This window comes from Metarhizium acridum, assembly GCF_019434415.1.
Source record: "Metarhizium acridum strain ARSEF 324 chromosome Unknown scaffold_564, whole genome shotgun sequence".
NCBI classification, from domain to species: Eukaryota; Fungi; Ascomycota; class Sordariomycetes; order Hypocreales; family Clavicipitaceae; genus Metarhizium; species Metarhizium acridum.
The window spans coordinates 265,723-287,716 of record NW_027094040.1 but is presented as its reverse complement, the minus strand read 5'-3'; the positions used below and the strand labels follow the sequence as shown (position 1 = coordinate 287,716).

The window sequence follows — 21,994 nt, the reverse complement described above, 5'->3', positions numbered from 1 at the left end:
CTCCTAAGCACTATTTAATAACTTAATACTAAATTTAATATTTAAGAAATAAACTAAAATAGGATTTAGATTCTTAAAAGGAGTAAGAAGAACCCCTATAATCTTTTAAAGCTATTTTTCTTTCTTACGTTTTACACGTTTTAACTCTTTAACGTTATTAATACCACGCGTAACCGCACGTATTATTTTCTTAAACTATAATTTCTTTTATTTTTATAAACGTAAGACCTTTTAATTCTTAGCTAAGGCACGCTTCTTAGCTTCTTTAAGCTCCCTCTTAAGCTTATAATATTAATTTATAATGCTATAAAGCTATTAAGGGGTTACCCCTATAATATTATAATTCCCTTACTTATCTACTATACACTTTATATAATAACTTAAATTAGAAATAAAGGCTTTACATTAAGAAAGTCCTATATAAGCGTAGTAAGCGTAAGCCTTTATAAAGGATAAAGATAAATTATTAATTATCGTAGAAAAAAGGTTATCCTAGCGAAGGGAAGAAGTAAACGAAGCTTTAAACCACTATTTTAAGACATAATTAATTAATATAATAGCATATAATAATAAAAGGAAGAAAACACACAACACTTAAGCTAACCTATTTTAATAGCCTTAAGAATAAGACTAATAAAGAAGAGGCATAATATTACAAACAATACTATATAAGACACGAGACGAGACTATACTAGCTAGAACAAGCATAACCTATAGGCATAAGAAGAAGGTAAGGGCACGTAACTAGCTACGTAACCTAAGAGGCGATTAAAGAGGTTAATATTTAAACATATTAACTAGAAAGAATTAAACCGACTAAACCTTAAGCTAATCGATTAAGGTTTAAAGGGATTAATAGTTAAGCTAATTAATCTAGGACTATAATAAAGAGATAAACGAATACTTAAGAAGGAAGTATTCCTATAGTTAAATAGTCTAGTTCTCTATTAATTAATCTAAGTAATAGTTTTACTATTAAGAGTTATACTCTTAATAGCCTTATTATAATACTACTTAAAAGCTACTTCATAGCATTTAACCTAACTTACTTTCTAAGAAACAGACCTACTATACCTTAGAACCTAAGCCACCGTTACAATACTATTAAAAGAGGCATAATATTCTTTAATATTAAGAGAAGTTCTTAAAGTTTATTTATAAAGGTAAACTCTTATAATAGAGTTTTTAAATAAGACGTTTAACTTAATACTTTTCGTTTTTATATTAATAGATTAATTATATAATATACTATTAGGTTTTTTAAGAGCTTATTAATTAGTTTATTAGCGTAAATAATTAATTAAATTCTCTCTTAAACTTCTTACACTTAATAGCTAAGCTAATTTCCCTTTTAAGTCCCCTTCTTAAATTAATTAATAAGAGCTTTTATAATTAACTTTACCTTAAAATTAATTAAAGAGTATTATTATAACTATTTAATTAAGAGAATCTCTTTTATATAAGGTAATATAAGTAAGTTTATACTTTATTAAAAGAGTTTAAATTTAACCTTTAGGTTAATTTACGTTTACTTATTAAAGGTAACCTTCTTAGCTTATTTAATTAATTTAATAATTAAATTTTATAATTAATAAATATTATTAGCTTTATATTCTATAAGAAAGTATAAATATATTTAATTATTAAGCTTCTTTAAGAACTTAACCTTTAATATTAGCTTATATACTTTATAGTTTAGTTATTAAAGGTATAGTATATATAGTTTAATATTAGTTTAAGCTTTATAAGGTATTATATTACTTATTATACTATATAATAATCTTTTTTAAGTATAAATAATTACTTATAGTATTTTCTCTTAAAGCTTCTTAAATAATTTATTATTATAAAATATAGCTTTAACTTAATTTTATATTATTTAATAAGTTTACTTTATAAGATTTTAATTTAATTAATATAATAAGATTTACTTAAGTATAATTCTCTTATACTTAAAGAAGTTTAAAAGAATTATATTCTTAAATTTACTATTATTATTTAACTTATATTATTAAATTATTTTATACGTTTATACTTTTATTATTATTACGTTTACTTAAATGTATATAATAGCTTATAACTTCTTTTATAATAGGTAAACTTATAGCTTTTTAATAAGGTTATTAATTATTAATAAATAATAGGTTTCTCTTACTAGAGTTAATAGGCTAATAAAACCTTTAAGATTAGCTATTTATCTTTAACTTTAATTAAGTGCTTTATAAGTTACGCTTTAAGTATTCTTAGCTTTACCTTTACCTATAATATAAGCTTTATAAGGCCTTATACTCTTATTTATTACTTAAATACTTAAATCTATTATTAACTTAATATAATTTACGTAATTAAGGTAGCTTATTTTAAGGTATAATACCTATAAAGAGATAAACTATAAGGTATTATTTATAAAAAAGGCTATTAGGTTATTAATAACTTTAAGGGTATTTTAATGCTTTATAATTTACGTATATAAGTAATCTAAGTAATTAAATTATTTATACGTTATATCTTAAATAATAAGATATTTCTTATTATATATTACGCGCTTTTTATAATAGTTTTATATGTATTTAAAGCGTGGCTTTTTAATAAACGCTTTTAAAGCTAATAAATTTACTAGTAATATTAAAATATATAACACTTATTAAAGCTTAATAAGCTTAATATTATTAACCCTTTAAACTATTAAAGAAATTATACTATTATTAAGTGCTTAGGTATTATTACTTACTTTATTTATAAGAATTAATTTATTAAATACCTTATAATTATTAAATATATATTAATTATAATAAACGTAATACTTTATAGCATTATTAAATATTTAATTAAAGCTTTTTACGTTTACTTTATAACCTTTAATTATTATATTAATAATCTTATTCTTATTAATTATTATTATAAAGAAGTTACTTAAGTCTTATAATTATACTAGAAATACTTTTATATTTTAAGGTATATTAGCGTTTATATTATATATTACTAGGCGTTTATTTATAGTATTCTTATTAACGTATTATTTATTTTAAACTATACACTTATTATTATTATAATTACTTAAGATATTTAATTATTTATATATATTATAAACCTTTTAAAAGAGCTCTTAATAGTTATTAAGCTTTAAGGCCTTTATTCGCTTTTATAGGGGCTAGTTTAACCTTATTATATCTCTTTTATACTTACTATTAGTACTATTATTAGTATAATAGGTAAAGAGATTAATAAAGCTTTTATTACTTTAATTAATAAGCTTCTTTTTTATCTTTAAGCGTTAATACTTATCTTAAGCGAGGTTTATTAGTAAGTTTAAGGTAATATTTATATTATTATTAATACTAATTATCTAGTATTATTAATAGACTTATAAATAAAAAATACTAAAGGTATTCTTTAAGTTAATAAGAAACTATAATTAATAAAGTTTTTTGGTATTATTTAATTTAATTATATACGTTTAAGTTTATATAGCTTTTTCTTAAATACTTAAGTAAATTCTTATACGTTATTATATTTTTATAGGGTATTAATAATAAGTTTAATAAAAACTTTATTAAGAATATTAACTTCACGTTATTAATTAAGTTTTTATAGTATTAAGTAAGCCTTATATACGTTTATTTTAGCTTTAATCTTTTCTATTATATAGGTAAAGTATAATTTATAAATACCTATAAGTAAATTATAATTATATTATTCTTAAAATATAAGTTATTATACGTGCTTATTTTAGATTTTATTTAAATAAAGCTTTATTAAAAAAGTAAATTATAAGAGTTCTTAAAGAATAAGCGTAATAAATTTAATTATAATAATATTCTTTAATACTTTATTTTACTTAACTTAATTAATAAAGTTCTTAAGTTTAAGTATAATTAAGTAATTACTATTATTATTAATAGCTTTAATTATTAAGCTTTATACGTTAAAGTTATTAATATTAACTTTAGGTTCTTTATTTAATATTAATTTAAGAAGTATAATATTATTATATTATTAAGAAGCTATTATACGTAATATATTATTAAAGTATTAACTTAATAGTTTTAATATATATTAGTATTTTAAGGGAATAAAAACTAATAATAACTTAAAGGCTTAAAGGTTATTAAATTATTTAATATAATTAAGTTCTTAGTTTATTTAAGTGTTTAAAAGATATTAAATGTTTTAAGTAATTATATATACTTATAAGATATAAGTCTTACTTTTAATCTCTTTTAAACTAAAAGAGGGAATATCTTAATATATTACTTAAAGCTTACTTTTAAAGATAAGGTATCTATTAATAAAGGTATCTTATTAGTCTCACGTATAAGTTATAGGTAAAAATTCTAATTTAAAATTAATACTTATTAAAGAAATATCTTTAAAGGCTTAAATATATTAATTTAGCTTTAACTTTTACCTAAAAGGTATTATTAAGCGAGAATTACGCTTAAGATATTACTTCTTTTAATTATATTAAAAGGCGTTTAATAATATTAATAATTACTTATATTAATACTCCCTTTACGTATAACTTACTTAAGTTTAAAGTTAATATTAATTATTAAAATATTAATAAGCTTATTATACTTTTTATTTAAAATAAATAATAGGTTACTTACCTATTAATTTAAATTCTTAAAGTTATATTAAGTTTTTATAATAATAATAATAGTATTAATAATAATAAATTTAACGTTATTTTAATTTAAGATTTATAATTACCTTACCTTAAACTTACTCTTACTTATAATAAATAATAATAGATTTAATAAAGTAATATTTATTATATAATAAATGTATTTAATATAAAAGAAAGAGAATTATATTTAAAGAAGAAGGTTTAATCTTTAAAATACCTATTAAAAGAGCTTTTTATAGACTTAAAAGAAGTTTAAAGTAATAATAAAGGCTTTAAAGCTATTAAGCTTATAACCTATTAAAATTATATATATTATCCTATTATATAGAATATAAAGTATAAGTTACACTAGTACATATTATAGGCGGTACAAGCCCTAATATACACCCCACCTACTAATCCAGCCAAAGTGACTGTAATTGGTTGTGGAAATCGAACAGTCGACCCGGTCAGCCGTCCTAGACTCTTCTGGGCTGCCAAGCTCGGAGGGTGGGGGAGGTTCGTTTTTTTTTTCCTTGTTGATTTTTTATTTTTGTCTTCGACCCCTAGTGATCCATCATTTCGTATCTTTAGATGGATTGCTTGACGACGGGGGGGCAAGAGTGAATAAAGACAGCTTTTGGAAAGCTCCATGTCTCGCAGCCCGCAGCCGGTCTGGCAATGCTCGAGTCGAGGCAGTCAGCTCACAACCATCGTCTCTAACAGCACAAAGCCTGGCTTCTCGCCAGCACATACATACATGATAGTGGACTCGAGAAATACTTCACTCCATTTCTTTGATTAATGAACGTCGCCACTATGCTCATGTCCTTCGGCATAGCTCTGTATGGCGCACAAGAGTCAAGACACCCCCGGGTAGACCGTTCTCGTCGTAAACTCAGACAGCTGCTTCTCAACGACAATCGCGTCCTATGTCCACGGTAGACCTTGCCGGTGAATATTCGTCCACGGAGCAAAGGTGAGTTGTGTAGTAGTAGCAGAAATGTCTCTCTGAATGGTCTGGCGGCCTTGTTCTGGAGTCTGTCGCAGTAGTAGCTGCCGACTACTCCTGGTTTGTCTACCGTTGCGCAATTGTATGTACTTATATTGCTTGCTGTGTTTTCTGGCAGTATACGCTGACTAGTATTGTGAGATCTGAGTCAAGTTACAATCGTGGTCGAAGAATGAAGAATTTGCCGCATTATGTAGTCTGGGACAAAAGAAGACGGAAGAGCGACATTGTCAAGATGGTTCAATGACAGACTTCCATATCAGTCCACGAGCCCAAGCTCTAAAAAAAAAAGCTTAGCCGCGCCTTCTGACGACTTTTGCATTTGAAACAATTTCTGGTTGTCCAAGTCTAACAGTATGATGCAGCCAAGCTCAGGCGGTCCTCATCGTCCTCTTCGGTGGACCTTGAACAGCACATGAATAATACATATTGCACAATTAGTCCGTATTACACGTACTATCGAACATAAACGTGCAAATGGTCACGGAGTGTGTATCGTTGCGCGTCATCCTCGTGGTTACCACATCAACAGTTTATGTGACATTGGAGCCCGCTTATGGGCCGGATCAGAGATGAGCAACACGGGAGGGGCTACGGTGCTGATCTAGGTTTTCTGAGCGCTTACTTGTTGCCAAGTTCAATCTAATCCGAGCCCAATGAAGCCGTGAATACCGCCTGTGTATCTAACACACCATTCGGAGTACCCTCGGTGCGACTGGACAAAAAGATGGATGCCCTGAGGCACGAGCTGCGGGAAGCGTGTGTCAGCCTACACGCCACAGTCACCCAATACCTTGTGTCTCAAGGGTTTGGTGATGCAATCGTCAATCATTTCAGCCAGGTAATACACCCAACATCGCACGTAATGAAAGGGCTCATGTTTCTCACCAACACACCCGTCCTCCGTAGTGCTTTTCTGCCAACGTCGGAACCGGCAAGCTCCATCGTGGACTGGCCACTCTGTACATCGGCAAGCAGCTTGCAAAAAATGAAGTGAGCGACGAACAATCGAAGCAGCTCTGTGTTCTCGCATGGCTGGTAGAAATGCTCGGGGCGCACTACCTGATCCTGGACGACATCATGGACGACTCGACGACCCGGCGTGGCGAGCCCTGCTGGCACCGGCAGCCGCAGATAGGATTAATGGCCATCAACGACGCGTGCATACTGAAATCCACCATCTTCATCCTCCTCAAGACCTTCTTCCGCCAGCACCCGGCGTACATCAACATGGTCGACCTCTTCGTCGGCAATGGCCTTCACACCGAGCTGGGTCAACTGTGCGATCTCGCCGCCGCCAAGGAGCCCGACATTGAAAAGTTCACCATGGAGCAGTACTGGGCCATCGTCAAGGACAAGTCGTCGTACAGCATTTCCGGCCCCGTTACATTGGCCTTGGAGTATTGGCAGCTCGCCACGCCCAAGAATCTGCAGCAGACGCGCGACTTTTCCGTGGCGCTGGGCGAGTATTTCCAGGTAAACGACGACTACGTCGACGTCTTTGGGGATTATGCCGTTACGGGGAAACACGGGACGGATATCCAAGACAACAAGTGTACTTGGTTCATCATTGAAGCCTTGTCACGAGCAAACAATGAGCAGCGACAGCGTCTGCTGCAAGGATACGGGAAGAAGGACGCGTCTCGGGTTGACGAGGTGAAGCGAACATTTGCCGAGCTGGAGCTGCAGCAGGCATTCAGGAGCTATGAGGAGCAGCAACGGGCCAAGATAGAGGGCATCATTGCAGCCGTGGACGAGAGCGAAGGGCTTAAGCGTGATATATTCCACGCCTTGTTTAATGGGTTCCGAAAGGGCCGGCAGTTTTGAGAAAATTTATGCAAAAACAACGGACATATCTATTGTGAATTACGCACAGTTTTGAGCCACCTGCCCATTGGAATGGCGAAAATATTTTAACTTTTTTCCAAGACATGAAACATGTAACGAGTTTGGAGGGAAATTCACTCACGAAAAAAAAAAAGAATACAAAAGTAAGCCGACTACATCTCAATCATATATTATATAGGAAAAGCCCGATGCGGGGGTCGAACCCGCAACCTTGAGATTTCGTGTACTCATAAGAGTCTCACGCTCTACCGATTGAGCTAACCGGGCGTCTTTACGACAACTTGCTTCCGGGCCTAAGAGTTTCCAATTATATTACTATTCCTAAACTTACGCAGAGTGGTTGCGTCGGACGTGGATTCTGGGAAGCTATTGCTGTATTTGCACGTACCCTGTACCGACATTCGGTGTGATTGTGATGTCGTAACTAAGGCGGCAACGAAGACGACTGGTGCGCTTATAGCTAGACTGAACAGATTGTGTGATAGGGGTGATTTTGTCCGTAAAAGTGCTGTTTCACCTCTTTACGTGGACGAACTTTTGCGCCGTTGTGTATCTGTCGACTGATTTAGGTTCGAAACTTCCTCTGCTGGCCTTGTCCGGCAACTGAATGCAGGAGTTTACCAACACAACGAGACGCTTCAAGACATGCGTCTTGTCCTAAAAGCTCCCGAGCAGCGCATCGTACACCATCCCGACTCAGCACTCGATGGTGGACGGTCAGTGGATGATCTACATAGGATGCGACGTGGCATAGGTTGCCACCAACAGGTGCGGTTGCCGGATGGGTTGGGTCAACTAGTAAGCGAGTGCAGCAGTCAGTCATTCGTTCATGAGTTCGAATCCTAGAAGGCCGCGCCTCTTCGATGAGTTTTTATATTGCAATTCTTTTGTTTCCCCAACCTATTGCTGCCGTAGTTTGGCCTGTGGCTTCCAATGATCTGGATCGGTCAAAGATTCTTGCGATTTTTATGTGCTAGTGCCAGCATTGCATGGTACTTTTTCCAAGCGTTGTACAGAATCTGCCCGGCCCTCCTTATTCCCTCTGAATCACCACCAGTAAGCCCATGATACCCAGCATGACCGTCTTCAACCAAGGATGTTCTGACAACAAGATTGTGACGTATCCGACAAATGGAAAGTATGCGACTACGCTGCCGATGATGTCCTTGCGCTCGAGATAGTCCTGACCCCGAGCGTAGAGATCTGTGTCGTCGGCATTATTGTTGTCTCCTTTTGTGAGAAGCTTTGCCTTGTCTCTGCACAATTGTTGGTTAGCACATGCCTTCCCTCTGACCACTGCGCTAGAGGCAAACCTACCCAGTTCCGAATTTGCGTACTACTCTGTGGACAATGGGAATATCTTTGCCCTTCACATTGTACACGACAATCTCGCCCACCGCCGTCTCTTGCCACACGTTTCGATTCCATAACAGGAGGAGGTCACCACGTTGAAAAGCAGGTTCCATGGAGCCCGAGAGGACCACGACGATCGGGGAAGGGGAGTCGGTAGCTACTGAAAGACCTTTCCACATCTACCATTTGGTCAGTCAATTGTCAATTATCCATGCAAAGCTCGGTTATGCCGGAAACTTGGTCATGGCAGGAATTGGACGCTTTGCCGCGTGACCTAGACGTACCATGAAAGCGGTTGAAAGTATCAAGGCAAAGTTCATAAGCTGCGCAGCAGCTTGCCGCGGGTTCTGGAGACCTGACAACATCTTGAACAAACAATGTGGATATACTGAAGGGAGAACTCGGGCAGTCTTCCCAAGTTGTCGACGAAACCTAGGGTCGTAGCAGCGATGCAGCTGCGCCAAATGCTCGGTTGAACCTCTGGGAATGCGATGCGTGACAGGCTGGCGTCTTTGGAACTGGACATCAGGACATGGTGGCCCTGCTCAGGAACAGACCGTGCACGGACCACTGATGCATCGTGCTGACAGCCAGCTTCAGCCTCCGCTGTGGGCTCAATTGGTGCACCAGCCACAAATTCAGCCACACTTTGGGGAGTCGCGGGTTCAGCACTCACCACCTCGATCTGGAGATGAATTTGTGATGTCATGGAGAGTCTGGAAGGAGGGGATCGTTGTATCGGCCATCATGATCGGCATATGTGGTGTCAGCTACCCGGATATTTAAGGGGCGGAAATGCTCAATCTTTCACCAAAGATTTTGCGCGAATGATTGACTGATCCCTTCTGCCAGGCTGTCAGGAAGCTCACCCAGAGGGAACTTGACTCATTTCTAATCAAGACTAAGGCAACACTTGACGCGACTTTGACCACAATGGCTGAAGACACTCCCCAACAGCCTAGCCTTGTCCAAGGCCATGTCAAGTATGTCAAGGGAGTTGCGGAGGTATGCATGGGACAGCAGAGCCATCCTCCCCCTCGCAGACCACTGACAGGATTCGCAGGCTGCTGTGGGGGACATGACTGGATCGCACCCCTGGAAGTCGTCAGGCGAGCAAGACAAGGCAGCGGGCATGTCGGCAATGAAAGAAGCAGGAGAGAAGAGAGATGCTTCCCAAGGATATGGAAAGCCCGAGGAACTGGTTGGCAAACTAACGGGCTGCGAGGGTATGGAGAAGGAAGGGAGCAAGAGCAGCAGCAGCAGGAAGGACTGAGCGGTCAATGGAGTGAGATTTTACGACGACCGGTCTAACCGAGCCTGTATCATGTAAGATATCATGTGTAGGATACAAATGATGGATGACTCGATAAACAGTCTCGCTGATCTGGTATTATCATGGCAGTAAGAAATGCGAACATTGAAGGGAAAAGAGACACCTGCCAGCAGTTGCTGGGGTTGAGGACCTTCGATTGGATTGAACTTCAATTTGCTCGAAGGCGCCGCTTGGCCGACTGCACCTGGTTCCTTCCCACAACAATTCCCCCAAGGCACTTTCCCTGTAAGGAACAATACCCAAGGAGAACGAACAAGAACCAGTTTCTCTCCCCCCTTTGCCTCTTCTCGTCTTTTCTTTTCTCTTCTTCTCTCCTACAGCCGCCATCTCGTCCACCACCGTCGCATTCAATCCACCCATCTTCATTTGCTTGCCAGCCCGGCGTCTGCTGGCTGTATTTTGGTCTGCAGAATTAAGACTCAGTCTACCCCGTATTTTACTTCTCACTTCTTCGTATCTTGCTTCACGGACGGCATCGTCTCCGGCCACCCATCTGAAAATGTCGTCCACTCCACTTCTCGGTCAGAATGGCCTCCCTGCCCCTGTCATCATGCAGGACCACGTGAGTGATTCTCTAACCAAATTACACATGAGAAATCGCTAATTGAGTTGAACCCAGCCCGTTTTCCTCCGGTGCAGCCATTCTCCGTGGCGATGGATTCCTCAGAACGCTTTAGTCGCCCTTCGCGGTTGCGTCCTCGCGTACCTTGTGGCAACGTCAGTCATGACAGGGCACTACAAGATGAATGTGGAAGAATCAGAGGATAGTCCGTTGGCCAACATGTTCGACTTCTCACTCATATCTTATGCCATGACCTTCATGTACCACTTGGTCACGTTTGTGAGTCTTTCTGTTTGTGCTATATTAGACAAGTTCTGCAGCACTAACAATTCTGTCAGGCATGGACGTTTACTCACCTGTACTATCCCGAGCCGAACGAGGTAGAAGGCAGAGCCGAGAGATGGATCATCAAGACCATGTCCTTACCGCGGAATATGGCAAGCCAGCGGAAGCAATTCCACTTCAACATGTTCTATATTGCAACCACCGTGTTTTGCTTTATGAACTCCACCATCTACTGGTTCGTTACCAGACAGCACGACGCAGGCGCTGCTGCCAATGTGGCATCAAAAGTCGCTGCCAATGTAATTGGGGCTTCTGTGAACATGTCTTCAGCAGCTACTATTCCAGACACACCATGTATGCCATCTTGAAGTAATGACCTTGGTAGCTTATTTTCATGTCAGCTCACACTTACTTTAGTCAGCGACGTGTTTGGCGAAGGATGGTTCCCGGCATTCGTGAAGATCAATATGCATGCCATCAACTCCGGCATCATGACTGTCGAATGTCTCTTCTTCAATAGCATCAAGAAACCTCATGTAAGTTTCCGTTGGGAAATTAGGCACCAGTGTATCATCAAACTAGCTAACTGTGCACCAGGCTATCGGGTCATCTATTCTCTGCACGATGGCCCTCTCTGGGCTTTATCTTGTTTGGGGCGCCATTGGCAAGTCCGTCTCCGGGAAATTTCCCTTCTTCTGGATGGACGAGGAGCAGGTTGGGTCCAAAGAAGCCGTGTCAGTCTACTGCACTGGATTTGTAGCGCTCTCCGTTATGAGTAAGTTATCAACACTTCCTGGACCAGGTGCCCTGTGGAGCATTAACTAGATTTTGCAGTGTTCACCTTGATGCATGGATTTGTTGGTATTCGTGAAAGCCTTACCCGACGTTCCGAGTCTCGTGGGGCCAACGAAAGCCTCGACTCCTGAGCTTGATGACGCCGTTGACGTCGACACAAGCACGGGCGCTATGCCCAGACCGACCCCCTGAGAATTTCCCACGGCGAAGAGTAATGAAAACAGAAGGAACTTATTGAAAAGGGATTATTATTTCCTAAATTGGCATCTGATATCACCCTGCAGTCCATAGTCAATTGACCTAAGATTTGACCTCCGGATTGTCATTACTTGGTACAAGTGCATGGTGAGGTCCGAAAGCCACGGCCGAGTCCCACAAAATTAGGTATAGGGAGAATGGGTCTTCTCCACCTGAATTTCGTTTGACAGGTCTTGTCGATGGACCTGTCTGACTTGAGTGTTTGATGGTTTAGAGCTGTGACGGTGACGTACCTGAGCGGTGCCTGATGAAGTGAGGCTGGAGTGAGCGACGGCTAAAACTTTCGACACGATTGATGCCTTGAGTTTTTGATTTGGCGGGTAGATATACAACCCACTGTACATGTGCTGCAGGATCACCCTGGTAACTGAATTGGAGTGCTGGCGCTCGTGCTCCAAGCCAGCCCAGGTTGCGCCGTTGGCGTGCATGCAGATACTTTCACGTGGAAGTGGTATGGAAAATTGGGACTCGGAAGGCTCACTCAGGTTGGGCCTGGAAGCGAGGGTAAATAATGGCCGCCCAAAGCAATGCATTCCGAAGATGGGTGAGGGAATTTAGGACCAAAAAGTGTGGCAGACTTGTCAAGGCTGTGACTTTGGATGCTGGTGTGACACAGCATGCGTAGTCGGTGGTGTGGCCGTGAACGAAGCCAGCCAAAGGGGTGCGTCTTGTTCACATTTCACATGCATGGTGGTGACATGGACCCATTTGGCGGCCCTCAAAGACTCAAAATGCTGAGTGCAAGGATCCAGGATCCCTGCCAGTCCAGATGTTGAGACCCCGGCTGGGTACAAATAAGTCGCAGCTCCCACGCAGCCTTATTTTCATTTCCCCTTCCTCCCCACTCACAACCATAAGTAGGGTCGCAAAGCTTCACACGAGGATCTATCATCTTGATTTCAAGGAGGTATTTCTTCTCCCGGACCCGCCTGTCAATCCCCTTGTGCGTCATTCACTCTTTTACCCGTCTCCCAACCCGCGCCTCCTCGCTCTTTTCGTCGCTCTCTAGCCAAGTTATCAAAACGCAACGTTCGGTCTCGAGGACAATTTCCAGATACTGAAGTGCCGAACCGTTCAGACCCGGACCAGATAAGAGACGCTCATTTTCTCCCTTTCCAGTGGTCGTTCCTTGTCTGCCCTCGACCACGCTGCGCTGTCCCGCCCGAGCTGCTCTTTAGTTCATAATCGAAATCTCACCAATCCCACAAGACCGCAGCCATGTTCAGCAAACGCAGCTTCAAGTCGCAAGACCAGAGCCGCGTGGACAAGTCTGCGAGACTAAAGAAGCCGGGCTCTGCCCGGGATCCTACGAAGCTATCGAAACTGCAAAGATCGCTCACTGAGCAAGATCGAATTGCCCAAAAGTCTACCACGCCCTCGCCCATCGTCACGCTCACGGTTGGCCGCGAAGGCAGGCTCTTTGCAGCGCACGAGGACGTCCTCCGCCAGTCGCCGTTTTTTGACGCGGCTTGCCGAGGCAACTTCTCCGATTCGCAGAGCAGGAGAATCTCTCTTCCCGACGAAGAACCCGAGGTCTTCTCCGCCATTCTCGAGTATCTTTACAAGGGTGACTACTACCCGCGCCTGTTGCACAACAGGTCCCGCAACTCTTGGGATCTTGAGGACCGTGTGCGGACTCCTCACACATCACCAAACCCCGAAATTGGAGGTGGCCGCGCAGGTACGGTACCCGACGCCACCGTTTTCGTATACAGCGTGGGGGCTGATGTCCTCCGTGACACGGTTATTTACTGTGCGGCGGAGCGATATGGCCTCGAGGAGCTCAAGCGTCTGGCCTTGCGCAAACAAGGCCTGCAATCTGGTATTGACGTTTCAACCATCTTGCGGTCCGCCCAGTACGCCTACGCCCACACGCCTGACTCGGATAGCCGCCTGCGCGCTCATTACCTCGCCCTGATCATCCGCTGCCGCAAGACGTTCAAGCGGAGCGGGACTATGCAAGCTGAGATGGAAGCCGGTGGCAGCAAACTGTTCTTCGACTTGTTTGTGGCCATGTGCAATCACCTGGATGATGTCATTGACGTGACGAGTGCGCGCACGCCCAAGACGGTCTGAAGGGCTGGTTGACTTGCAGCATGTGCAACTCAAACACAAGTCAAGTCTCTGGATATATCGTGCTTGCGTCGTAAAACAGAAAAAGAAAAAGGATTTCGAAGATGGAGGATCAGAAGGTGGAATGAACAGCCCGAAAGAAATCAACAATCCAAAAGCCCTCTAAGAGGGAAACAAAAAAAAGAAAGTCACGAAAAAGTAGAAGAGATTGGTGTGGACTTTTGGAAATCCGCATGGCGTTTTGAACCGAGTTTCGATCTCCCCTCATCAGATTGGCGTCTTTCCATGTAGGGAGTTGTTTTGTTATTGCTCTCTCTTCTTTGCTTCTTGCGAGGTGGCCGGCTGACAATTTGATGAGTTACCGAGACGAGAGGAAGTAATTCCCGCCGTGGTATACGGACCTTGGTCCTCCGCTCAACCCTTTTTGTGGCAGTTTGGTTTTTTTTGTTCTTGGTGGGTGTTGTTCTCGCTAATCTTTTTCTTCGTGCTCTGCTCTTTTCAAATCATTTCTGAATCTCCACTCGGTGTCCTGACGCTTGTTGCGTTTTCCGGGGCGTTTTCACTTGTTCAACTCTGGCGTTTTGGTTTTGCTATTGTGGTCTACTAGGACATTCTTGTTTCATGTTCTTGTGATACCACTTGGTTTCTAGACAACAGATTGAATTGGTTTAGATGGGAAGAAATGGTTCTGGTGTTCTGTTGCATTGTTTCCCTGCAACACATGACCGTCCACCTTGACTTGGGCCCAGATTGAATTCCCCGTTTTTGGCCCTCGTTTACCGCTTTCAGAACAGACGGATGGAGTCTTTTGTTTTTCCTTTCTTTCGTAACGCTGGTCAGAATTGGTGTTTTTTTTCTGCATCATATACGAACTGGACGGCATTTTGAAAATTTGTGGAATGAAAGACTGTCTCCATTCAATGGCTATGCCACCACCAGACGGTGTGGTATTGCTCTTCCATGGCATCTCGCATGAAGAGGATTGCCGACAAGACATGTTTCTTTTCCTTTGTTTGGGAGGAACGAGAACTTGCATGGTCTCGGGGTGAGAAGAAGCGCCCGGATAGATTGATGAGACACACGATCTTGATGATTAGTATGTACATTTAGTCATGGGTCGCTAGACGACCTCCTTGGCGCGAGCACCGTCAAGGTTTGAGGTAATGAGAAGCCGGTCACCTCAGTGGTGCTCTTGCTTGTCTTGTGATGTTGTGATGCGTGAGTCATGGCCATGGCCATTCGTTGCAGCAGGCTAGAGTCGATGCATTGCCGCCGCGTCGTGTTGGAAAACAAATGTCTCTATTACTGCTCTGTGCGACAAGGTGGCCGTCGCTAATCTAGTCTAAACCCGTACTCCAAATGCAAATGCAGTGTGCTCCAAACTCAGCGCAAATCGTCGGGCGTGACAGGCTCGTCATCCGACCTCGTCGACGCCTTGTACAGAATATTCCAATCCTTGCATTGCCGCTCGCCCATGCCATCAGTCAAGTCTGTCCCGCTGTCGGCCTCAATCGTCGCGTCGGCGTGGCACAAGAGCGACTAGAGTATCCCATTACTTCAGCATCAAAAACACGTCAATCTTCCAAGGGGCACCGGGGGGGGGGGGGGGGGTTGAGATTACCTGTCGCAAGTAGTCAAAGCAAGCTAATGCACGATCCCGATCTTGATCTCGGTGCGCCGGGTCCCCGGACCCATGCTCATGCAGACGCTGCATCTCGGACCGGATGGCGGCCAGACACCGCAGCTGGTGGAACATGGCCACGCCGAGCTTGGCCGTGTCGTTGGGCGCGTGGGCGAGCGTCAAGTATCCTCCGTTGGGGGGCAGCAGGTCGTCGCGCCACAGGTGTTCGTGCTCGCGGCCGAGGCTCTGGTATGCGTCGTGGCGGGCAAACCCGACCGTCTTGGCGCTCGTGGTGAGCGCGCCCAGATCCGCGGCCACGTACGACTTGTTGCTGGCGTGGTGGTGCGTCGTGAACTGCGACAAGGGCAGGAGCATAAAGTACGTGAAGAGGGCGAAGCTGACGAGCAGCGACGAGAAGAGGCACAGCAGCAGGACGGTGTGCCGGCGGGCGGTTGATTTGGGGAGCGGCGCCATGGCGAAACTCGTCCTTCGTCTCTGTATCTGCCGTCGTGTCGTTGCTCGATGGAAGATACTGGCGGGAGGATGAAGGGGGAAGGAAAGGGCTGTTTTTGCTTGTTTTCGCTTGTTTTTTTTTATGCTAGTTTTATTTTGGCCTTCCCCTTGTGCTTGCCCATTTCCACAACCTGTTGACCGGATCCTTGGCATGTGGCACCGAGCATTAGATCAAATGAGCTACGCTGGGTTTCGCAGAGGGAACTTTTTTTTTTAATTTCCATTATGGACCCCCTTGCCTTTTTTGGATTTTGGGCAAGAATGGCATTTTTCATTTCCATTCCGGCCAATGGCGCGTGGCTTTGCATGGTCTCCCTGGCGTGCGAGTCGTGAGTGCTTGGATTCAAGGGAGGACCGGGCGTTTGGGAATTAGTTTATTATGCTTGACGTTCTTTTTTTTTTTAGCGTCGTGACGTCGCTGGACGCATGCCAATCGGGCCATGGGGGCCATGCGAAGCGATCTGGTTGTGTTTGCGAAGACGGGGCATCGTGATTTGGGCCGCAACGCCCATGCCTGTGTTTTACATTCCTGGAAATGAGCCGGAGGATGGATAGTCGCAGAAACATGCGGGCCGCTTGAGACATGGCTGGAGATTGTGTCTTGGGATGAATAGACCGGGTGATTGATCCGGCATCAGGTGATGATTGTCTCACGTTGTTCTCTCCCTCTGTTTATGGCATGGCGCATCACTTGGCGGGCGACGAAACTCAGCGGACATATCGAAGCGTCAACGATCAAGTTGGCAACTACGACTAAAACGCTGCCACAAGCATCAAGGCCCCAGCTAACAACCACTGCACCGTACATTGAGCAGCGCCGGCCATGGGAATAGTCGTCGTGGTCCGACTTCCAGATGCGGACACTTCCGCTGTTGTTGTCGCCTCGCATGCCATATTGCACTGCCAAGTCGCCGGCGTGTTTGAGTCCAGACGTTGGAGTAGACGTCCATGTTGAACAAGGTGTATTAGTTTGGTCTGGTAACCAAACACTAGCAATTGCACTCCAGCCTTCATATACCAGGTCTCCCAAACATACGTCATTCACTACGAGGTTGAGCTGGTGGATGTTCTCATGGTAGAAGCAGATGTACACGCAGATACGGTTGTCGCGTCCGTCTGGGTTCCTCCCGAACTTGACGTCGTTGCCTTTGCCGTACTTGTCGCCGAGGTCGTGCAATCAACAACGGAAATAGAGAACTGCCAGCTCCGTGCGTAGACGTCGGATGAGTTCGCGCCATTGACTGCAAGCCTGCACGCCGGTCAGCAACTCTCCGTCATGAGAATTCGTCTTGCGTCCGCTCACAGCTGGTACGCGCCGCTGGAAGGAATACCGCAGGGAATCGACACGCGCACGGCACCAGCGGCTACAGGAACACCAGAAGCAAGAAGCTTATTGACAGCAGGATTCTGCACAGCGCCGTTCCAAAGGTACAAGTTGAACTTGGCCGGGTCGGCGTCCACATGGCTCCAGGTCACCGTCACGTCGGAGCCCGTCGCAGGATGACCTGGGCTGTTGATCTGCAGAGCCCGTGTAAACGGTAGCAGGGCCAAGATGAACAGCGCAGGCGAAGGCATGGCCGTGGTGGTGGCGTGAGAACTCTCACCTATACTTTGGAGTAGAGTATAGTTGGAGAGAAGACAATAGTCGAGGGACGTGTGCTGCCCGTGGTGAAATCGGTAGGATTCGTGGTATTTGTATGAAACCAGGCAGGCTGACTGCCGAGTGAGATTGCCTTCAGCCGCTCAGCTATACAAGTGAGCCTGTCACCGCCACGTGCATGCATACACGATATACGGGTTACCATCTTTGCGACAAACCCTGCCTGCGACCTCGTATTACGGCATACCTGCCCATGGCGGCGTGATGGGATTTGCGTTTTCAGCATCACGCGGGACGATATCTTGTCTGTCTGGTGGCAAGATTGGTCGAATGAATGGCCGAGGTAAGAAGGTGCTCGACTTTGACTCTCGCGCGGGCCATTTCGTCAAAGAAGACATGTGTCGATAAATGCATTTGTCGCATATCGGAAGAGAAACTGACGCGGCCATGGTGTCATCTTTGGAAGACTGACTGCGACAACATGGAAGTTTGAGTAGCATGTCGGCATGGAAACATGTGGCAAACGCTTTACCATGATGTCGTGATGTGGCTTGCTGGGAGCATCTTGATTGCGTTTGATCACTCTGAGAAATAAATGAAGACGACATTGCTCTTTTGTCACGCCTTAGACCCCCGTTGAGGTTCCCCGACTGCATTTCTTGGTGAAGAAATGGCTGTGATGAATACCACACGACTCGTTGGGACGCACTCCCTACTTCCTAATTGGCGGCAATTGCTTGGGGATTTCTCAGCTCCATGAGCCCGGCTCAATCCGACCAAGAGGGGATTGGGATAGAGTGCTGTGGCCGCAACCAGTGCGATATATTTCTGATATTTCTGCCTTCGCCAGCATCCCCGGCCAGCATCCGTGAGATCCGTCAGCTTGCAACCGCTACGTGGGAGCAAATTCAGCACGATGGTTCCAGCCTCACATAAAAGCTGGCCTTTGCCAACAACAATCCGTGGCGTTGTGCTGACAGGGACCCAGCTGTCAAAGGCCCAGCGCGCCGTTTCGCTCTTGCATGCGCGACATTCGCATACACAATGTACGGCCCCGGACCCGGTACACAGAGTGGCACTCTTACATATATGCATCAAGCGCCTCTTTCAAGGAGCTGTTGTGCCAGTCATCCGATGAAAGTAGGCCTAGTTCCTTCGCACACGTCATCACAGCACGAGGCCTCGTTCATCCCACCGCAAAGGCATGGACAGATTGCACCGAGGAAGCTGCGCGATTTCACTGTTTCACCATCTTTACTTGTTCATCGCGGTTCCTCTTCTGTGTGCGGCATTGAACTTGCCTGACAAGTCGCAAAGCCATGCATGGCAATGCTCGACATTGCCATAAAGATGTAAGACATGATACATCTCCGTCTGATGGAGGTCCTCCACTTTTGGTAGTTCAACAGACCTGAGCAACTCGGAAGTATTTGGTCGTTGAGCATTAGGAGCTAGAAGCTCTAGACTGCATATGTCAAGTTACCCCCGGCTTATAACAGTGCCTGATGACATCCCGAGATTCCACCATGAAGGTCGTACGTTTTTGAAACCAGAAACCAGACACTGCTCACCGAACGGCTGCGGAGGTCAGGGTTCACTAGCTTTTAAACTTCTATACTTTCATGTTTCGAAATTATCCGAGGCACACAGACACAACTATTGAGGAGAGGCATGACCGAAAATCACACACCACCGGCTCATGATGCTTGGCCAGCTTGGTTGCTATTACATCCGACAAACCGACTACCTGTTCCAGAAGGGCTCGACTTGGACGAAACGAGGCACCCTCAAGCCATGGCCGTCATGATGACAGTCTGGCTGCTATTTTAAATTCCAGTTCTGCTACGCCTCGTGAACTTGAGGATAAAGAGGGCCAGGTTATGGCCGGACGACTGGATCATCATCGCCGCTGTGGTCAGCACCTTTGTACGTGCGCGCCGCGTAGTGAAAGTATGTACAGGGAACCTGGAATCCCTGAATGGATTGCGGCTGTACTAGCCATTTGAAAGAGATGAAATGTTAGTATTTAAATACAAGACTAAGTCATAGAGCAAAGGGAGTGACCACCAACATGCATAGCGGCCTTTTTGGGGTTGAAAATCACTAGTTGCTGGCGTAGCCAGTAGATGGCCAAACATAAAGAACAGCACGGCAAAGTAAAAGCAAAGAAAAAGAGGCTGTATATAGGCTACTCAACTAAGATGTAGGACACCGTGGACACGAGGATATCTCGGCCTGGGCACACTATTTTGCCGCCTCGTCCTGTTGCGCGTCTAGAGAAAGCAGCGGGTACAACACGGCAGACGGTGTGTTTTGGGAAACTGAAATAGACTTCAAATTGACCAGGCAAGCCCGCGCTAGTGGATGAATTACGGTGCTGAGGCTGCAAAAGATGCCAATGCCGTTGACAAGCGCGACCACAGCCCGGCATCAATCGCCGATATACAAATCACGGCATCGGAAACCAGGGATTTCTAAATGAGCCCTGTGCGGCAAGCGCAGACGGAATTTTTATTTAGATCGCTTTTTGCCCCGGACATAGACCACCGGGGGCTTTCCCTCGCCCGGGAATCGCTTGGTAACGTCCAACAAAGGGTCCGAGCAGATCATGTGGCTGAGCTTTAGAAACCCAAAGCTGCGAGCGTCAAAGTCGGGCTGCCACTTTGTGATGAGGTAGCCGACGTCGGCGAGGTTTGCCCATCCGTCGTCATCCGACTTTGCCTCTATGGCTTCCTGGATCAGGCTCTGGGCCGTGGCAAACTTGGCGGCCGGGGTTCCGGCGACCCTGTGCGTCCGGATAGCAATGTCCGGGGCAAAGTCGACGTTCTGGGACAGGTTCTCGATGTAGATGAACTTGTCGCAGGCGCTGACGAGGGCCTTGGGGGCCTTGCGCTCCCCGAACCCGTACACGAGCAGCCCGGACTCTCGGATCCGCGAGGCCAGCCGCGTGAAGTCGCTGTCGCTGGAGACGAGGCAGAAGCCGTCGAAGCGGTTGGAATACAGCAGGTCCATGGCATCAATCACCATGGCGGCATCGGTCGAGTTTTTGCCCTGCGTGTACGCAAACTGCTGGATGGGCAGGATGGAGTTCTCCAGGAGCTGCTCTTTCCAACCCTTGAGATTGGTGCCCGTCCAGTCTCCGTAGGCGCGCTTCACAAAGGCGGTGCCGTACTTGGCGATCTCGGCGAGCAGGACGCCCGCCATGTTGGGCTGGGCGTTGTCCGCATCTATTAGGACCGCCAGCTTGACCGCCACATCGTCGGCCATGTTGTACCTCTCTTGGGGCGGTCTGCTGGGTATATGGAGTTGCTCGGAGTGTTCTCGAAGCCGCATCAGCGCCGTCGCCGTGCGGCAATAGGAGCGGGTGAAGGTGTATCCAGCAAGGAAATACTGTAGCCACACAGCAAGATGAGTATTTTTGGCACCTTCGTTGACGACATGGACATGGATCCCTTTTAGACATGAGAGGACCGAGAAACAGATACTAGCACCGACAGAGCAGGGACCTGTGCCTCGCACGGACTACCGGGCGGCTATTACGTCGTTTAATGCCTACACGATTCTCGCATTGACGTTAGTTTCGGGCATGCAACTTCAGAAGCCCAAAGATGTGCTGACTCAGCTATGGGTCCTGCGTCGGGCGTCAATTTGCTACTCCGTACTTGGCAAGTTGGCAACAACAGGCCAGCGTGTCACGATTGGCGGCTATGGATCGAATTGAACACGGGACTCGCTCCGTCCATCACTTCTTTTTATCGTTGGAAGCTAGGGATATTTGGAATGCTGTAACCTTGTCAAAAAAAAATCATCAATACGGGTAGCGTGGCGTTAAAGGCCTCATTTGAGGATCCTGACCCCAAGACACGGTGCCGTATATGAAGATGTGGTGTGGTGTTCATATGTGGACCTGAACCACGCGGCGGATAGATGATATATGCCGGAAAATAACGAGGCAAGTGAACAACCGTAAGCTAATACTCAAATATCATGTCGAATCTCGTTGTAAGTCATCGTGTAACAAATAGCAGGTATGCGGGTTATTCTGGGGAGTCGAGCATGTGCTGACATTTTCTCCCTGCAGCCTGTCGCAACCTGGAAAGAAGCAGCCGCAGAAGATAAGTAGTTGTTGTTG

At 44.3% G+C, this 21,994-nt stretch overlaps 9 protein-coding genes across 9 annotated transcripts; 5 read left to right on the top strand and 4 right to left on the bottom strand.

Annotated features, from left to right (window-relative positions):
• Nucleotides 1-6,249: 6,249 nt before the first annotated feature.
• J3458_019378 (uncharacterized protein) lies at nt 6,250-7,743 on the top strand. The gene is made up of 2 exons (XM_066121494.1): nt 6,250-6,462; nt 6,531-7,743. The coding sequence occupies exons 1-2, from the start codon at nt 6,349-6,351 to the stop codon at nt 7,446-7,448; spliced, it is 1,032 nt and encodes a 343-aa protein (XP_065973520.1). The 5' UTR covers nt 6,250-6,348; the 3' UTR covers nt 7,449-7,743.
• Nucleotides 7,744-8,248: 505 nt separating this feature from the next.
• On the bottom strand, nt 8,249-9,326 carry SEC11_2 (Signal peptidase complex catalytic subunit). The gene is made up of 3 exons (XM_007813893.2): nt 9,107-9,326; nt 8,787-9,001; nt 8,249-8,725 (listed from the first exon to the last, which is right to left on the bottom strand). The coding sequence occupies exons 1-3, from the start codon at nt 9,185-9,187 to the stop codon at nt 8,503-8,505; spliced, it is 519 nt and encodes a 172-aa protein (XP_007812084.2). The 5' UTR covers nt 9,188-9,326; the 3' UTR covers nt 8,249-8,502.
• Nucleotides 9,327-9,755: 429 nt separating this feature from the next.
• On the top strand, nt 9,756-10,095 carry J3458_019375 (uncharacterized protein; the record flags this gene model as incomplete). The annotated part of the gene is made up of 2 exons (XM_007813894.2): nt 9,756-9,827; nt 9,886-10,095. 2 exons carry the CDS (start codon nt 9,756-9,758, stop codon nt 10,093-10,095), a joined length of 282 nt encoding a protein of 93 aa, XP_007812085.2.
• A 610-nt stretch (nt 10,096-10,705) lies between these two features.
• Nucleotides 10,706-12,113, top strand: J3458_019374 (uncharacterized protein; the record flags this gene model as incomplete). The annotated part of the gene is made up of 6 exons (XM_007813895.2): nt 10,706-10,717; nt 10,775-10,996; nt 11,056-11,356; nt 11,420-11,538; nt 11,600-11,777; nt 11,837-12,113. The coding sequence occupies 6 exons, from the start codon at nt 10,706-10,708 to the stop codon at nt 11,926-11,928; spliced, it is 924 nt and encodes a 307-aa protein (XP_007812086.2). The 3' UTR covers nt 11,929-12,113.
• Nucleotides 12,114-13,273: 1,160 nt separating this feature from the next.
• On the top strand, nt 13,274-14,131 carry J3458_019373 (uncharacterized protein; the record flags this gene model as incomplete). Its single annotated transcript, XM_007813896.2, has 1 exon — nt 13,274-14,131. The coding sequence occupies one exon, from the start codon at nt 13,274-13,276 to the stop codon at nt 14,129-14,131; it is 858 nt and encodes a 285-aa protein (XP_007812087.2).
• Nucleotides 14,132-15,511: 1,380 nt separating this feature from the next.
• Nucleotides 15,512-16,223, bottom strand: J3458_019372 (uncharacterized protein; the record flags this gene model as incomplete). The annotated part of the gene is made up of 2 exons (XM_007813897.2): nt 15,512-15,667; nt 15,750-16,223. The coding sequence occupies 2 exons, from the start codon at nt 16,221-16,223 to the stop codon at nt 15,512-15,514; spliced, it is 630 nt and encodes a 209-aa protein (XP_007812088.2).
• An 862-nt stretch (nt 16,224-17,085) lies between these two features.
• J3458_019371 (uncharacterized protein) lies at nt 17,086-17,478 on the top strand (the record flags this gene model as incomplete). Its single annotated transcript, XM_066121493.1, has 2 exons — nt 17,086-17,194; nt 17,270-17,478. The coding sequence occupies 2 exons, from the start codon at nt 17,086-17,088 to the stop codon at nt 17,476-17,478; spliced, it is 318 nt and encodes a 105-aa protein (XP_065973519.1).
• On the bottom strand, nt 17,270-17,837 carry J3458_019370 (uncharacterized protein; the record flags this gene model as incomplete). Its single annotated transcript, XM_066121492.1, has 1 exon — nt 17,270-17,837. One exon carries the CDS (start codon nt 17,835-17,837, stop codon nt 17,562-17,564), a length of 276 nt encoding a protein of 91 aa, XP_065973518.1. The 3' UTR covers nt 17,270-17,561.
• Nucleotides 17,838-20,037: 2,200 nt separating this feature from the next.
• J3458_019369 (uncharacterized protein) lies at nt 20,038-21,406 on the bottom strand. The gene has a single exon (XM_007813899.2). It carries the CDS (start codon nt 21,193-21,195, stop codon nt 20,374-20,376), a length of 822 nt encoding a protein of 273 aa, XP_007812090.2. The 5' UTR covers nt 21,196-21,406; the 3' UTR covers nt 20,038-20,373.
• Between the last annotated feature and the right edge of the window lie 588 nt (nt 21,407-21,994).

Bases quoted from the DNA above. Each gene is read 5' to 3' on its own strand.
- J3458_019378 (XM_066121494.1), top strand. From the start codon at position 6,349: ATGGATGCCCTGAGGCACGAGCTGCGGGAAGCGTGTGTCAGCCTACAC. The intron at 6,463-6,530 runs GTAATACACCCA...CGTCCTCCGTAG, and splicing joins TCGTCAATCATTTCAGCCAG to TGCTTTTCTGCCAACGTCGG.
- SEC11_2 (XM_007813893.2), bottom strand. From the start codon at position 9,187: ATGTTGTCAGGTCTCCAGAACCCGCGGCAAGCTGCTGCGCAGCTTATG. The intron at 9,002-9,106 runs GTACGTCTAGGT...ACCAAATGGTAG, and splicing joins TACTTTCAACCGCTTTCATG to ATGTGGAAAGGTCTTTCAGT. The intron at 8,726-8,786 runs GTAGGTTTGCCT...ACAATTGTGCAG, and splicing joins GTACGCAAATTCGGAACTGG to AGACAAGGCAAAGCTTCTCA.
- J3458_019369 (XM_007813899.2), bottom strand. From the start codon at position 21,195: ATGCGGCTTCGAGAACACTCCGAGCAACTCCATATACCCAGCAGACCG.